A 15,216-nucleotide genomic window follows, 5' to 3' on the forward strand; every position below is an offset into this window, starting at 1 on the left:
AGGAGCCGCATATGCCCATGTCCCTCTTGTCCTCAGGAGCCCAGCACTGGACACCACTCCAGATGTGGCCTCACCAGTGCTAGAGGGGAAACCCCAGTACTTTCCTCTGCAGTCTTCATATGATCTTCCCAGTGAGATGACTGAAGAGCTGACTGTGCAAGAACAGAGACTATCACCCTGGAAGTGTCATGCTTCTATCTGTGGTCCCACATAAATTTTGTGCACATAAATAAATCAAATTATGAATAAAGGCCGCCAAACATTAGGTCAGAGATTTACATTTACATTTTTTGTAAATGCCTCGGAAGCATATGTATAAGTTAAAATAGATTACCTAGAACTAATCAATGGTAAAGCAATGATAATTGAAAACCAGCAATAAAATCTTTTCTGCTGTTCATCACAGCTGAATCAACACAGTGTACAAACAGAGCAATACTGATAATAGGTTATTTCTACACAGCTTTCAAGAGGCCAGGCAAGGGAACCCCATAAATCTGATGCGCTTCATGATTCTGTCTATGCCCTTTGTATGCTCATAGCCCCACAACCTACCTCTCACTCCCTGGTTGTCAGCTGCTGTGATTCAGTGCAGCGTGTTCACTGTGCACAGGGCCACTCTGAACACAGCCCCTGTACCTGTGTTAGTGTCATCAAGACAGATGAGCTAAGTGAGGCATGAAATATACAGGGATTTGTGTTTCTTATTATCCTACCTCTGTTAACCTCCACCCTTGAAGCGTCCTCAGGATCTCGAAGAAGAGAGTCACAAATTTTGTAAATTAGCTAAATTTTTACACCAGCCCCTCCTGATCTTTGTTGTTCTTTTTCTACCCCTGGAATTTGTCCTCCTGAAATTGTCTCCTGAAATTCTTTTATTATGCCTTACTTGATAAAATATAGAGCAGAATATCCATCCACCCACTTCCATGGACCTCCATAGTTCCCATGTCACCACATACTTTCCACCCTACTTTTATGGTCAGGGAGTGTCCTATGTCTGTGACCTTTGGTAGATCTCTTGAGCTTCTTGGATACTGGAAAAAGAAAGAAATGTGAGGGCTAAGAGTCAGGGTCATGCTCTACTTCTAAAAATGCAGAAGGCAAGTTGGAGATGAGTTTGGAGAGATACAGACAAGCCCGGCCACCATCACCTCCTCCTTTGCTGATAGAAGAGGTGAAGTGGGACCAGAGTGTGGGAACTGTAGCTCTTGCTGGACTGTGACAGTGCACAATTGTAGCAGTGCATGATTTAATACATCCCCAAACCCTCCTGAGTCAGCAACAGCAACTGGAGAAAGGGTAATGCAGACACTACTTGAAACAGGATTTTGGGGTGGCAGGATGGGGATGTGCACTCTGTAACAGCTGATACTCATTCCTCCAGGCACAGGCAAAATGTACGTTTCCTCTTGCAGGCCTTCACCTAGACTGCCTTCTGCTGCTATTTGTGTCAACAACATATAAATGACTTTAAAACTCTAATCACATTAAAGCTCGTCTGTGGCGGCGGCGACACATGGCTGCTAGCCTTGCAGTTTTAGTAGAGCACACGGTCTCTGCTGCTCCACGCTAGTCACCGGGGAAGCAGCAAGGCAGGAAGGCAGACATCACTGGTGACAGGGCAGAGACAATAGCATGTGTGCTCGGTAGATTAAAGTTGATCCTCGTGCTGCCCCTTGACCAGCCTGGGTCTTGTGAGCCACATACATACTCCTTATCTTACGTTTTGTGATATGCTTAATACCTACGAGGTGAAGAGAGGAAATGTGCTGGTTTGGGGACCTGCATATCTGCTTTGACAAGATAGACCATGGCTTTCACAGAATAAAACTTTCTTAAACTGTATAAAAATGCTTCTTATGTAACTTTCTTAAGTAACTTGTAACTTTCTTAAGTAATAATAAGTAATGAAATACCTTTAAAACCTTTTAGTCCATAAAGTAGAGGCTTGATTGATTTACCTTTGTACCACTAACTAGTACGTGCTCTTTATTTTTACTCTGCATACAAGGAAAATATGACCTGACAGCCTGTGTGTCTTTGTCATTGAGTCCAAGTGCACACACAAGAGACAGGCTTGAAACTGAACTGGAAAAGTAATATTTATGCATATTTTTTTAATGTCAGCTTCTCCCTTATTTTTAATATTAAAAAAATTAAAAATCAGAATATTCTTGGACTACTTTATATTTGTTATCATTGCCAAACTTGGGCAGTGCAGTTGTTCTGTAGGATAGCAGTCCAAGGGCATATCCAAATGGCCAGACATTTGTAGGCTCATGCCATCCTCACGTGAGTGAGGGATCTGAACCAGAGCTGACATCCCTCAGGATGGGGTTAGCGTCACCATTACCACGGGACTGCGCCTGCCCTCCTACGTCCTCTCTTACTCTGTTACGTGGCAGTACCTTACCCCACACTGTGAATTCCCGTCCCTGCGCCCGGCACCTCACTTCTACACAGGACCAAGGTGAGTATCTCAGTGCCTCAGTTCAGGATGTGCCCCTCGACACCTGTGCACCTTTTTAGTTTGGTCTCTGTGCCTCATCTACCTGGAATACAAGGTATGAATTTAAGCTTTTATGTGCTTTGGAAATGAGAACAGAAACAGACGTTCTGGCAACGGGTCGGATCAAAGAAAAGAAGGCAATATTGTACCCACACCTTTGTTATATCACTCTGAATATTATTTACAATTTGTATATTATGACAGGTTTTCAAACAAAACTAAGTTCAAACCATCTTCTCTTGGCAAAACATATTATTGTTGTGCTTCAATTGAATTGTTTTGTGTAACCATATCCCTTAAGCATTCATAGACATTAACAACATTATAATTTTAATGGTGAGTTCTAGGTAATAGATGCAAGGCAGAAGACGCTATTGGATGTAATAGAATCATTCAGGTCCTGGCTGACGAATACCCAGAATTTAAAAACTGTGTCTGCACTACAGAGGATTTCTGTAGCATCATGACTTTGCTTGGGAAACAGTGTGGCATTAATAAAGGTAACTAAATATAAACTTTTAATTATGAAGAGCAAAAAGAAATATATAATTTTGTAACCCTAATTTTAACTGGATTCAAGTTTCTTTGCATATTTCTTAAACCTGATAATTCCCCCCAAAAATTAGTTTTGTCTTTTCTATGATATTCACGCTCCAACATGCATAAGAAAGCAATGCCAATAACAAACAAAACCAATAAAATGCATGTGAGACATTCAAATGGTTTCTAAAGCTCTTGCTCAATCCAGTGGAAAGCAAGAGTGAAAATACAATGTGTGTTGAGGGCTCCTTGTTGCCCAAGGAGGCTTGAGGGCCACTGGATCTGTGTAATGTATAAAGAACCACATCCAGACACCTCGTGATTGGGAGTGTGAGTGAATGGGGATGCACAGCTGTGCAGTTGTGTCACATTGTGCTACAGGAGCATCTTCCCTACATCTAGGAGAGGTTACTGGATGTGGGAAACATAGTTACTATCTTCACAAAGTTGTACATGATATATATAAAATGCATCCTTTTTAAAATTTGATTGTAATCAATGGGCACAGGTCCTTTAAATTTATTTTTTTAATGATCCTGAGAACTCTTTTCCCTTCATAAAACCTGTCTCTATAATTGAGAATTACTTGGTGCATGAAAGGCTTGCAGTTCCTGATCCAATGTCTCCTGGAGTAACGATTAGCAGACATGACATACAAGAGGTAAAATCAACCAGTGAGAGACTGGAAAGTGAGCCCCAAGGTTGATGCATGACACGGATCCATCACCCCCTGCCAGCATCAATCAGCGTACATCATATAGTAGTAGAATATATGGCTTCATTGCTGTGGAAATACCAACATCCTGATCTGTTACTCCTTGCCCCAAACAAAAAGAGTGGGTATCTAAAACCCGACGTCGATGTCATTGGAACAGTTGCTTTTGCTTCTAGAAAAATGAAGTAATTTTCTATTTTTTGCTGATTGAGATTACCTTTCTCACCAATATGTCAAAAAGTTTGTATGGAGTTACACTAGTATCGGTTTTACCCACAGATGATAGCTTATGGCGTTCATTGATACTTTCTTGAGTATCAATGAACTCCTGTCTCCCTGTCTAACTTAAATGACTATTTTAGGTAATGAAAGAACCACCTTCTGGAGTTGCCATTCTGTCTTTACAAATTATGCATTGAATTAAGATGATAATCCAGGATATTTCCAATCTGTAGGTGGTTAAAATTATGTGAGATGAATCCCTTCATGCAGTAATTTTAGTGAGGGTTTCTTGTATTGCTGATAGCAGCTGAATTGTTAAAGTAGACTGTATCATACAGCTACCAGGACACAGTAAGCATGAAGAAGATTCATTAGTCTGCAAGACTCTGAAATTATTATGTGTTTACATACAGCTCAGAATGAAACTAGGGCTGTTTCATTCTTTTTATTGCATTAAGACAATTATCCTTTTCCTGAAGTTGTTCTGAGCTGACCAGTGATGATGCTCTATCTTTCACTTGATTTATATCTTTGTTTGTACCTATTTGTACAGAATCTTTGGAAACTTCCTCAAGATCAGGTACTGAACTGAGTTTTAGGGAACACAAAAACCCCGAAGACCAAAGACACTCAGAAGAATTAGAGAACAACTGCAGTACTGCAAAACAACGCTGTCGAGAGGACCCTTACTGCTTTTTAGTGTTTAAGAGCTTCCAGCGAGCATGCCAGGCAGACGCAGCAAAATGCAGGCTCCCGACGGTCAACCAGGAGTGTTTGTCAGCGTGGAAAGAGCTGAGGAAAACAGTGCTGGGAGACTGCAAGTGCTCAGAACCACTTCAGATGAGATGCGTTAAAATATGGAAGGGAATATTTAACAACCCTTGTTTACAATATTCTCAAGAGAGCCAAGCTTCAGCAGCTAGTGAAAATGATGATGACAATGATGATGATGTTGATGATGAGAAAAATCAGGACACCGACACAGGTTAGTGGTATACCAGCAGTCTGAGTGCTTTCATACATAGCAGTAGTGTGCACAAGGCTGTGGAAAAGGTTTTCTTAATCATTTGCAGTTTAGCATTGGACACAGGATAGTTTTAAGAGGCTTATTTAGATGTGAATGAAAAATCTGATAGCAAAATGGTAGCCTGAGTGCAAATGCTGTTGTTCTTCAACGTGCTCATTTGACACAACCTGATCCAACTCAGTCTCTTTTACACAATAACTAGAAAAAATATAATAATAATAATTTTCTAATAGCAAGAACTGCCTGCCTGCCTTGACTTCAGATCATGACAAGCAGTTAGTTGAGCTTGAAAACTGTGTGCATGGATGAACACATTAAGGCCGCTGGCCTTTACTTATTCACAAGAAATCTGACTTTATGCTATGCTGAGCAGCTCTAAAAACTTGTGCTCTTCTTGAGCTCACAGGATCTAAAATTATGTAGACAGTGTTACCAGCAGCCATCAATAAACCGTACTTTCACCCCAAAACTTATGAACATATGTAACAGGGATTTTAAAGTTTGTTAACAAGCTGACAGATCCTATTTGGTCAAGCTAATTTGTTTTATTCTTGTTTATTTTTACTACTGGTATTATGCCAGCAACATAGCCAATACTTTAAACTTAAAAACTAAGCTAAGGCATGATTTATCACTTATGCCTGTATCTGTATCTTTTTGTTCCAGACAATATTAGTTCAGAAACAAAATTACAATGGAGTTTATCTGCTCTCTCCAAACAAGGTAAGTCTGAATTTATTTATGAATCCTAATAATGAGTTTTAGCTCTGTTTTCAGGTAGTGTACAATGTATCTCAGATTAAAATTAATACTTTTCATCCAAATTAGGGAGTCAATAGACCCAACATATTTTCAGTTAAGCTAATGAGTAGATAAGAATCCAAAAATGTCAAATATCAATCCTGACCCTGTTAAATTTACAGAGGCAAGTCTTATCCCATAAACATTTTAGGGTCAGAATTATCTAGATCCTTTTGGAAGGTTTATAGCTTAGGCTGGAAACACCTAAAGTAGCTTTAAAATCACAGAAACGCAACCGATATTCTCTTCTCCATTGTTTATTATGTAGCCTAGCATAAGACTGCATGCTGGAGATTTCAGCAGTTTTAGGTATCCACTAGCCACTAGCTTCCAGAAACTGTTGCATACCATGAAGAAGCTTCCATCTTGCCAGTTTTCACTTTCCTCTCCCTTATTTACCTGGCAGGGACAGAAACTTGCAGCAAGGTTGCTTATGGGGGCCAAGCAGTGGAAGGGAGAAGTATGAAGATCACGCAATGGGCTTCTAAGAGGCAATGCTGGGAGAGCTGGATCAGAGGTTTTGGGACTCGAACTTGTTTTTAATGGGAATGTTGCAGGCAGGATGACTACCAATGATCTCTTGAGAAAGGTTCTCTTGTGATTTCATTTTAAAAAGTGTTATTCTTTTTAGCATACACAGCAAACAGAACCTGTTTGGATGTGAACAAGGAGTGTGTTGAAGATGAAGTGTGTAACAAACAGTTGTCCATGTACCTTAAGGTTTGCTCAGTGAATAAGAAGTGCAACATGGAAGAATGTCAAGCAGCCATAAGGTTCTTCTATCAAAACATGCCTTTTGAAGTTGCCCAAATGATGACATTTTGTGATTGTATCCAGCGTGATGAATCCTGCCACAGAGCCAAAGAACTTCTCCACGGCAAGCCCTGTGCGGTTACTGCAGTTCCGCCCCCATCATGCCTGAATGTAATCCACATGTGTGAAGAGGATGAATTGTGCAGGTAAGTAGAAGAAAGATTTTGCCCAGTAAGGTGCTTTTGAATAATGATTTGATCAAACAATTTTTATACATAAGCCATACATTTCATCTATAACAAAATTATTTTCTGCACTGTATCTACTGTATATCATCACTTGTGTTTGACATCTTCACAGATGTCTGCATCAACTGTGGTAATTCCACAAGTAAACTGAAAAGTTCATTTTCAGAAAGTTCTGGAATCTAGTGTGGGCTTTTCTTCTGCCTGTTTCATGACACTTAACACCATTTCTGCTGGACAAACTATGCTGTTGCATATTTTCATTACTGCTTTCTTCAGATAACACCTGCCAGTCTTCACCTTTGCCCTCTAGCAGTTTGCACAAATTTTGCAGCAGACCAGACAAAGTTTGTTTGGTGAAAGCAATTACCTCTTCCACGGCAGAGTCTGACCCTTTGTACCCAACAGCCATACAACCAACTTGGCCCGTTCAGAAAACTTTTGCCCTATTCTTTTCATCTCAAGCATACCAATACTTGAAAAAAGCTGCCCTGAAAGATGCACACACCACCAAACTCATGAAGAATAACACAGTTTTCAGATTTGATTTTATTTTTAGAAAACACAACAGGATTAGCTCATATTCGTAGTTCTACTTAATTGCCATCATTTGTGGATGGCCAGTTGGCTCACTTTGGTTTTCAGTGTTGTCACCAGTTCCCTCGTGGATTAGACCTGAATTTTACCTCCAAGCTGTCCTCAAATTAACCTTCAGTCAACAAACCAGAAGGCCAAGACAAGCGTTCAGTTCTGTGCAGGCTATTCAGATTGACGTCAGTGGGAATTGCCCCTTTTTATGTCAAGAAGAGTTGGGCTACAAATGTATGTCTGTGCATGTGCATGTGTACACATGTAATGTCATAATGGAGACTTGCTGAATTACCCATTATTTTGGGAACATTAATGTTTCCTGGCACTGACAATAAGTGGATATAATTAGCAAAATTAGTCTGTGAATTATGGCTAGCCATATCTATAAATCAGGAGGTGAATAAAAATAATTCCATTAGCGCAGAGGTGGCATCTGCTTTGAAACCTTTGCTTTTGTAATGAAAATATTTACAATAATGTCCTAGCCAGTATTGTAGCAGTCCATGCTTTTCCATGTGACTTGCTTGTAACAGCTACACATTATCAACAGAAAATTAATAATCTACTTTAATGAATAAGGAAATAATGTTTTAATATATTAATGTGCATCATACAACAGTTTACCTTTATCATCCCCTAACATTTAACGTGATAAATTGGTTTCTAATTAATATCTACAGATTTCCTAGTTAACTATTAATAGATGTTTTCTATTGTCATACATAGTGCATTAAAGGACAATTGTATTCCATCCTAAGAGCAAATAAACTGAAATCATTTGAGATTATTGAGCTGGGAAACAAGTTAATACTTCTCATAACTTACTTCTGCTATCAATTAATCTTTAAGGTCAACTGAGTTACTTCTAATTTTTCCTGAGACTTGGACATTTGGTATTTTGTTAGCATTCGGGGTAGGAGGAGTTGGCATTGGATGTAGATTATTTTATGTAAAATAAGTTGAATATTCATTCTTCCTTCACACTGCCCGACAAACTGATCCACTGGAGCAGCCCCTGGTGTGGTTTCATTGTGATGACCGGGCTAATTCCTCTGTTCGCATTTCTTCTCTGAGGAGCTGAGACTGTTGGCATTCACATTGATTTTTGCTGGACCCTGGGAAAATCTCCACTGGTGCTGATTAGAAATGCAGTTGCTTTTTCTCAAAAACTTTTGCAGTAAAACCAAGTGTTTCCTCAAATTACAATTTTGCAAATTTCACTCAAACCAATTGTGTGCAAATCAGAGCAGAATTTAGGTCAGCTATCACTGAATATTGTGATTTTTAAGGCTTAAGTGGTACCTTGGGAATACACTCTCTTTTTGTGATAAACCTTAAATGTCTTTTTGTGAAATCATTTTTAAACTGTCATTGTATACTTCTTTTTTTTTTTTTTCCACCAGGAAAAAATACACAACTTTCCGGTCAAAGTGTTGGAGACATGTGACAAAAAAATGTTACGATGATGAAGCTTGTCTTGAAACTTTAATCAAGGATGACATGCCCTGTTCTGCAAACGCTGACTGCAAAGCAGCCTACATTAGCAACTGGGGCACGATGCTGCGCGTGGAGTGTACCTGCCAGAATTTGCCTCCCGTGGAACAGTCTTTGTGCGAGCTCTTCCATCACATGCTTCACAGCAAATCCTGCTTCAGTGAGTTACGTGAGTAACACACGTATTTTAAAGAATAGTTACCTTTAAAGAATATTAAAATGTTGATTTACAACAAATATTTACTATATCTTTGCTACTACTGATTTCAGCAAGATTTATATCTGTGGGTTTCTTTACTCCAAATCAAAATACAAATTGCATGTAGTTTTATCCTCTGGTTTGGGGAAATATTTATATTAGTAGTAAATCAATAAAATTGACTTCATGTCTCATTACATGAATTTTCTGGAATAATAATACAAGAATAACTTCTGGAGTCTATACTGTTATGCAGATTAGAAAAGTCCAAAGCCTTTCTGTCATTGTTTCAATGTTCTTTGGTACACTGTTCTTACAAATAATATGACATATTATGTTGGTTTTTTCTTTTTTCTCTTCTTGGAGTCTAAATATTAGTATATCTCACACACATTTAGCAATAGGTTTCATTCCACAGAAAACAACTTCAATGATTCAAATAGGACCTCTCAAAAGAAAAATGGATGGAGGCTTCAGGATCTGGCCTCCATTAAAAACACTGGGGTTAACTGAGATTATGCGTATGTACTTTCTCAGAACCAGTAAAGCCTTTCATGTGCTAAATCAGCTACTTGTAAAAGTCCTTGCCAAGTCTTTCTTTAAGAGAGAACAGTTAGTGCAATGAATGGCAATATGGGAGCAAATGTTAATATTTGAGTCTGAATCAGGAGTGTGCCTTTGAGGCAAATCCCCTGTTTGTGCCCACTTATTGTGCTGTGGGTCACATCACAGGGTGGTTCCACATCACAGGGTGGTTTCTGGACTCCTGCAGCCTGATGGTGAACCTGAAGGTTCATCTGCTGCCTCTGCAATGCTCCAGCTACTTCCAAGCATCTGGTCCATGGTCCAGATTAAAGACCAAAGTACCCTCTTTTCAAATCTCTGATCTATCACACCAGATATTTTGCTATAGAAATCCTCTTAGGGTATACTACTTGCTAGTGAATCATACCCTATGCCAGTCATCTTCCATATGTAATTATATATATATTCTCAACCTAGCTTGGGAGAGGTAACCATATCTAAAGATTTCAATGAAAAGCAATGGCTATTTTATAGTTCCATCTGATGGACTGGCTTTTAAAAACATGTATTAATTGCATGCATGCATTTCATTGAATGAATTAGCTCATTTTTTAGTTTTAGTGGCCAAAATGTTACCACTGATAAGGGTGTAATTTTTTTCTTGTCACTCAAAGTTTACCTGGAAATTAAAATCAAATTGCTGAAACACTGCCCTTAAGCTTAGTTAATCACTACTAAAATTCAGACTCGGAGAAAAGATTAAAAATAATATAACAACTCCCTTGGAAAAGTGATACCATAACACACTTAAATTTGAGACTACTGGCGGTGATTGTGCTGATGAATGTTATTTATTTGTTTGCTTGCTTTATGGCTGCATTTAATGGTCCAAATGAGTGATCACATCATTGTGTTAGTTATTCTTTACCTACCAAGCAAAAAGATGACCCTCATGTCATAATAATCAAATAATTGCTCACGAGCTTTTGCCATTCCCTGAAGCAGTCTCAGGATAAAATGGCATTTTTTGTTATGGAAACTTCCCTAACCTAATTGGGATTGAATAACAGGAGCTTGCTTGCTCCTGTGGTGCAACAAATTCCTGCTAGTTAAACCAAAACAGTTTGGGGATGCAGGGCCTTTGGCTGAGGAAAAGATTGGCACCTACTCTACAGAACATTTGCAGAGTCTTGTCATTCTTGCTATTGTTTTTTTCTAGACGTCTAGTTGCAATGCAGCTAGACTGAAGAGAGAGATGATTATGGGTTTGGTTGTAAGGCACGGTGTTAAATGCCATTATCTGCCAGGCAGCTCAGAGAGGTGGCGTGCTCTGCTGCAGACCTCATTCAACCCCTTCTGCTAACCCATTCACCTGGCCTGGGTGTGACCTTTGGATAACTTTCACTCTTACAGTGGTGATGACTTTTAACATTGAGGTCTTTCTGAATAGGCAAATACCCAGGGCTAGCAAAAAGGATTTTTGCCTCTAGAGCTGGTGTGAGCAGACCTGCCAGTGGTGTTTACACCATCACACCTTCCTACTCTTGCATGGCACTGCCTCCCTACATGTGTTTGCTCTTGGGGCTGTGCTTACAGGATTAAAGTTTGCTGCAGACCCAGTGAAAGGCAAGAGCTGCGAGTAACTGGTTGCTATATGAGACAGAAGCACAGCGTGGATCAATGCCGATATAGGATCAGTGTCACAACAGGAACAAGAAAATGCCAGTGACAGAAAGTAAAAAGTTACATTTCCAAAATATTTTAACTCTGGGTTGTACTTTTGGATCTCACAAGAGGACATTTACTCCATTGCTATTTAGACAATGTTCGAGGTTGCAAACATGAACCTTTGTTTGTCATGTTTGTCATGTTGTTTTCATTCCTCTAGGGAATAAAAATTTCTCAGATTACGGTTAATGTGAGTGACCATGCATAGTCTTCTATGGTTTAGACTCTTGCTCTGTAAACCATTCTATTTAGGTAAACCTTTTATTTTTCATTTCAACACAAGATACATAATTTCAGATACATTCATGAAATTACGCCCACTAAGAGGACAGGCCTTTGGGAAAGAGTTGATTGAGGTCTAGCAATTCATTTGGAGAATAAACTCTGCCTTTTGGAAATGGCTTCAAACTACTACCCATTTCTCACCACTTCTATATTGGTTTAGTGGGCTCAATTCTTTCGGTGGGCCGATTTCTAAAATAGTTTATGTGAAAAGAGAATTTAAGCTGTTTTGAGGCAGAGAATATCTTTAAAGCACGCTTGTCCCCCATAAAACAAACTATAGGGGAGGTTTAACTGAGATGTCAAAGGAAGAAGTGTCATTCACTCATTCACTTTGTGCATCGAGTATCAGTAAACAATATTTTTAAATAGCTGCCTTTATAAATTCTGTGACTCTTATCAAAACACCAAACAGCAATATTCACTTAAATTACTCTTTTAAAGTAATTTTTTGAATGGATATTTTCTTTCCAATGTTCAGGTCAAATTTCCATTAAGAAGAAAGGGTTTCATTGGGTAAATACGGAAATGCCAGGAGCAAAGCTTTCCAGAGCGCAGCTCCATTCTTCTTCAATTAACGGTGAGTTTGGGCAAACCATCCCATGATTTTAATAGAAGTACTCTTGAAATTTCCCTCGTGTATGATAGGGAAGACTAAAGGTTGGTCCCTTGGGTGGGTTCAGGCAAGTGAGCTCTACTGGTTGCTTCCCCATTCAAACATAATGTGGAAAAATCTCTCCACCTGTTTGGCTTAGCTTATATAACCACAAAATAAAGATAATGAGACTGAACCAATTTCTGTGATAAGTGGTTTTGAAATAGATGTCTCACAATCACTATATTATAATTGGGGAAAATTAAGCGATTAAGCCTGCCAGAGCCTGACTCTCTGTACAGTCATTAGAGAGTAGTAGTCATAATGTGTAATACAAATTATTAGCTTTGATGTCACACCTATTTCTCTCCTATCTCTCCTGACTTTTTGTGCCGTAGTAGTTACAACAACAAAATTAGGATGCCACAGCAAGTGGTCTGAGAAGGGGCTTGTGTTACACTCCATCAGACTTTACCTTCTCATGCAACAGAAGGGCATGCCATTGCCGATCATGTTATCCCATGGGCTGAAGAGCTGCATCTGGTTTTATTTCCATGCATTTACAGTAAGCAATTAGGTGACAAAGTTAAAGGATATTGAATTAATATACAAATATTCTCATGGCTGAAATAATATTAATTTTATATTTTTTGAAGGATCCAATTACAGAGTGAGAACACTAAAGAGCTTAATGCACAAATATCAACTCTAATGAGAATGACCTGTTCTACCTTGTATGGGTCAGATTACAATACTCTAGACATTACTATGAATTAGTTCCCAGAACTGTTCATACTGAACACCTTTAACAGTGAAAAAACAATTCAAGCTCTGCATGCAGTACAAAATGAAGGGGCTTCTATCATTTCCATCCTTCAACTATTGTCAAAGTGGGCAACCTGGGAAGTATAAAAATAGATTAATGGGAATGGGATTCCTGAGACCTGTGTGTGAATAATTAAGAATTCAGCTGTGATTTTAGCATTAAAATTACTTAAGAATCATGCATGTCATCCAAGTGCTCTCTGTAGCCAGAGAAGAAAGTCGGGGACCCCGAGAGGAAGATTAATCCCACCTTCTCAGACTTTCTTTGCTGGAAGTGTTGGCTTCCCTTTGCCAGCTACAGAGGGGGCCTAAATCTCTAGCTGGATCGAGACTCTAGTGGTTAAATAATGCAAGTCATAATGCAAGAAATCCTGCTCTAAGTGAGAAAATGTAAAATGTGAGAGATTTCACCCTTGTGACTCGTTCTAACTGCAGACCCTTTCAGAGGGTAAAATGTATTACACATTTCCCTCAGAGATTCAGATTAATGTTTGCAAAAAGCAGCCTGCACCCAGTTAATTCTGTTCCCATTGAAGTCTGAATACTTTCCAAAAACCTGTCCTTGAACTCTTAACAGAATTTTGGATGGCCTTAGAAAAATAAAAAGAATGCTGAGCAGCCTAAAACATACAATAAAATATTCTTTCTATTGGAGCTGTCATGTACACTAGATGGGAACTCTCCAAGCTATAAACGTCTCATAGGAAGCCAGGTCAAGGAGAAGAATCTGATTCAGGATATCTACCTGATGATAAAAACCATATTGCAAATTGTTTCATAAATCCCACTGCCAAAAATCTAACCCAGTATCCTAGATTCATATGCAAGTACATGTGCATTACTCAGGCTGCAAAGGGAGTTATCATCTTTACAAAATATTTATCTTTACTGAAATCAAATCCCAAGAAGAATCCCAGGGTGCAGAGGCAAAACGGTTAAATTGTCAAATATGGTCTTTTGTGTGTGTGAAGATATTTGAAGATACTTGCTTCTTGGCTATTTTCTGCTTGGAAAGCAGGAGATACAATTTGCCGATGTCTTGTCCTAACATCAAAATCTCAAAACAATCCTTTATTTAGCTTGTCATTCACCAAGGATTTCTTTCACCAACTCAGACTAATGACCGTCTACAGATGAACATGCTCAGAAGAAACTCAGTATTTCTTCAACTTTTTCTTAATTTTATAATTCAATAAAACACTGTTCAAAAACTAGTAAGATTTCTCCTTTCTATTCAGTGGCATTGCAAATCATGCCGTTGGATAAGATTGGTTTTAATAAAAGGAGTCTTTCATAATAAATAATAAATCTAAACATATATTCATATATATTTGCATATATACATATATTCATATATATTTGCAAACAAATATAACCATATTCAGTTGGAAGAATATTATTGCAGCTTTTGGTGAAACCATAAGATAACAGGATTGTGTAAAAATCTTGACTAGAATTACACTCATTCACATACCTGGAAGGGTACAGGCCAACCCAGTCGTCTGTGAGCTGATACCCTGTTAACAAAATGTGATGTGAGCAGAGTCCTAACCCTATAAAAGTTAACGAGACTTTTGCTGTAAGATGGGGCCAGAAATATCTGTCATTTTGGAAACAACATCACAAAGTGATAAATCAAGCAAAAATTCTCCAAACTTCAAAAATGTTGTTCTTGTCTACCTAGTTATGCACTTTCAGCCTGGTTTTGACTTTATCCTATGCAAATTACCTCCATGATTTTACAGATCCACATAATTTAAAAGATTGCTTCACACACTTTAATTTGAAAAATGATTCATGTGTGAAGATAAGCATTTACTTTCATCAGCATAGAGCTTTGGAGTTGAAGTATTTTTTGGCTGGAAGTGAAAGCCAGAAACACAGAATTCTTATCCTGTTCTTGTGAGATACAATAAAATTGGGCTTGACCCCAAAATGTCGAAATTAATCTCATTTTGTCTTAAATTGTACAGTTATCATATATTTCCTATTGAGGAGTTTTGCCATGCTGAGAATCTAGATAAACAAGTAATAGGCAGGGTTTATCTATAATTATACCAGCTGCTGTGGGAACCGAGATTAGTTCAGCTCCAGTGACTTTAATTTGTAAGGTATGAAACATTGTCAATCTGATTGTTTTATAAATGTAGAAAAAAAGCCTG

The 15,216-nt window shown here is 38.5% G+C and overlaps 1 protein-coding gene and 1 long non-coding RNA gene across 2 annotated transcripts in view; both read left to right on the top strand.

Moving 5' to 3' along the window:
- Positions 1 to 15,216, top strand: part of LOC142600928 (uncharacterized) — a 637,768-nt gene that overhangs the window by 198,316 nt on the left and 424,236 nt on the right. The window lies entirely within an intron of this gene.
- Positions 1 to 15,216, top strand: part of GFRAL (GDNF family receptor alpha like) — a 28,636-nt gene that overhangs the window by 8,637 nt on the left and 4,783 nt on the right. The window contains exons 3-8 of the mRNA XM_075750047.1: positions 2,860 to 3,012; positions 4,543 to 4,974; positions 5,683 to 5,739; positions 6,449 to 6,776; positions 8,810 to 9,069; positions 12,116 to 12,214. Coding sequence (XP_075606162.1) covers positions 2,860 to 3,012; positions 4,543 to 4,974; positions 5,683 to 5,739; positions 6,449 to 6,776; positions 8,810 to 9,069; positions 12,116 to 12,214 — 1,329 coding nt within the window. The remainder of the gene's footprint in view (positions 1 to 2,859; positions 3,013 to 4,542; positions 4,975 to 5,682; positions 5,740 to 6,448; positions 6,777 to 8,809; positions 9,070 to 12,115; positions 12,215 to 15,216) is intronic.

This window comes from Balearica regulorum, chromosome 3, assembly GCF_011004875.1.
Source record: "Balearica regulorum gibbericeps isolate bBalReg1 chromosome 3, bBalReg1.pri, whole genome shotgun sequence".
Taxonomy (NCBI): Eukaryota; Metazoa; Chordata; class Aves; order Gruiformes; family Gruidae; genus Balearica; species Balearica regulorum.